This window comes from Galeopterus variegatus, unplaced genomic scaffold (assembly GCF_000696425.1).
Source record: "Galeopterus variegatus unplaced genomic scaffold, G_variegatus-3.0.2 Scaffold2885, whole genome shotgun sequence".
NCBI lineage: Eukaryota > Metazoa > Chordata > Mammalia > Dermoptera > Cynocephalidae > Galeopterus > Galeopterus variegatus.
Genome location: NW_007728996.1, coordinates 9632 through 12018, shown reverse-complemented (window position 1 = coordinate 12018; position 2387 = coordinate 9632). Strand labels below are relative to the sequence as shown.

The window sequence follows — 2387 nt, the reverse complement described above, 5'->3', positions numbered from 1 at the left end:
TTTTTTTTTTTTTTTTCCTTTTTGTCTTTTTTCATGTCCGGCAACAGGATCGCAACCCTCAGTGTCATGCCCGCACCTCTCTCAGCCAGTGAGCGGGAACCAGTCTGTATGTGGGATCCGAACCCTCAGCGGGAGCGCCTCTGCACTCCTAAACGGCGCACTGTAGCAGTGCACCAACGGGCCGGCCCCCATATATTATGCTTTCTTTTTTTTTTTTTTTCCTTTTTGTCTTTTTTCATGTCCGGCAACAGGATCGCAACCCTCAGTGTCATGCCCGCACCTCTCTCAGCCAGTGAGCGGGAACCGGTCTGTATGTGGGATCCGAACCCTCAGCGGGAGCGCCTCTGCACTCCTAAACGGCGCACTGTAGCAGTGCACCAACGGGCCGGCCCCCATATATTATGCTTTCTGATTAGCACAATAACACATGCTTGTGTTAAGCGAAGTGGCTAACTTGTTACTGTACAAATAATTCTTCCACGAAAACATATAAAATAATATGAAGGAATTTTATCATTTTCTATATGGAAGTTTTGAGGAGAAATTAACCTGTTTGAAAAATGATAAATAATAGTTTGAGGCTTCCAGCTTATATCTGGCTTTTCCATTTCTTCATCCTTTATTTAAGAATCAATTTGGAAAAATAATCTTGTTAATCTAGAGTAGAAAAGAATGGCATGGCGTTATATAGTTGAAGGGGAGGAAAATTTTTTTCTCAACCCTCCTAAATTCGTAATTGGGACAGATTTCTGTAACAAAAGACAGATTAACAAGAGAAAAACAAGCGGGTTTATTAACACACGCACTGCACATCATGCTGGAGAAACCTCACTGAAAAGTAACTCGAGGCCATGGTTTAGGAGTCTGGCTTATACTCATATAGTACCTCTAACAAAGGACAATAAATTACAGAAAAGTAACAAAACAACGGCAAGTAGAGGTGGGAAGGCTTGCAGGGGTGCGAAGCTGTGGGAAGGTAAATGTATGGGAGTAAACTAATACAGCAAAGTCTACCGGCAAATTCCTCTGCAACTGTCTCTGAGCTGATAAAGGGTTGTCTCCAGTAATAGAGAATTTACATTCTGTCTACAGGCAGAAATGGGGGGAGACACATTTCCTGTTTCTTAATTGCTAGCACAAAAACATTTATGTCCAAGAGGCATATTTTGGGGTGACACATTCTGGTTTCTTTCATGGTCATTAGAATTCTTTTCTATAAACCAGCATGTTTCTATGTCTGTATTTTGAGGGAAATTATCAAACCGGGCTCTACCCATTCCAGTGAGTTTGGTGCAGAACTCGATGTTGGAGCAGTTGATAAAGACAAGTTTTCTTGGAATAATAACGTGGTAAATCCAACCCTCCCCAAAGCAGGTGCAGCCAAGATCACTGTTCAAAAGCGAGAAGGGACAACCGTGTACGTATCTTTGCCAGCTTGTGCCTAAGGATGTTTGTAGAGACTCATGTTTATACTTGGGAACATCGTTACATCAACAGAAAGTCAGTTATGCCTAAGCCAGAAAAGCCGAGAAAATCTGCCCGTCTGTGGCCCTTTCTCCCCAGGCAAACAACCCCCTGAGAGAGAGCATAAAACATTTCTGCTGGGTGCAGTCTGCGGGCATTCTCAGCACTGCCTGTGTGGGTACAGAAGATACGACCCTGCCTTCAAGGAGAAAGGAGAAAAAATGAGAAAGAGAAACAAGGAAATAATTTCTTAAGGTACAGTTTTCAACTATGGGCTAGAGAGTAGTGGCATTTCAAAGAGGAGAGGACTAGTGACATTTTAAGATAATAGAAAGAAAAGGAAATCAGTTTTAGGAAAAGATAGAAAATTTGAGATAGGACAAGAGAGCCGAGGTGGCAGTACTTGTGGGACCTTCCTCCTGACCCGTGGCCTCCCTTCCTTTGTGCCTGAGTAGGCACAAGGCTTTGCATAGGAAAAGGGGACAGCCGGAGGGAAGTGGGGGTTGTGACCTCAAGGGGGCAGAGCAACTATCCCCCAAAGCTTGGCCCCCAAGTCTAGCCAGCAGGACATTCCTGGAGTGGCTTAGTGGGAAAGGGATCTGGGCTCTGAGCCACCAACAGTCTTGAGGTTTGGGAGTTAGGTGGGGCCTCTGAACTCAAGCCCCACAGAATGTCACTAGCCCAGGTATCGAGGGCAGACGGGCACACCCTGTCTCATCAGACTGAATGACCTTATGAGGTCCTCTCTATCCCCGTGAGGAAGGGAGGACAGAGAAAGTGACCCAGCCAGACGGTCAGTGGAACTGGGAGTTCCTCTCGGGGAGAGCACAGCACAGAGGAGGTGGGAGACAAGTAGGCAGCACTGTGCAGGCTGGAGGCAGCCAAGCATTACCCTCCCTGCCCCCATCGAAGGACACTCGGCC

General features: G+C 46.0%; 1 protein-coding gene across 1 annotated transcript in view; it reads left to right on the top strand.

The window, feature by feature from the left end:
- Positions 1 to 2387, top strand: part of LOC103599212 (pancreatic triacylglycerol lipase-like) — a 34231-nt gene that overhangs the window by 27669 nt on the left and 4175 nt on the right. The window contains 1 exon segment of the mRNA XM_008583316.1: positions 1250 to 1421. Coding sequence (XP_008581538.1) covers positions 1250 to 1421 — 172 coding nt within the window.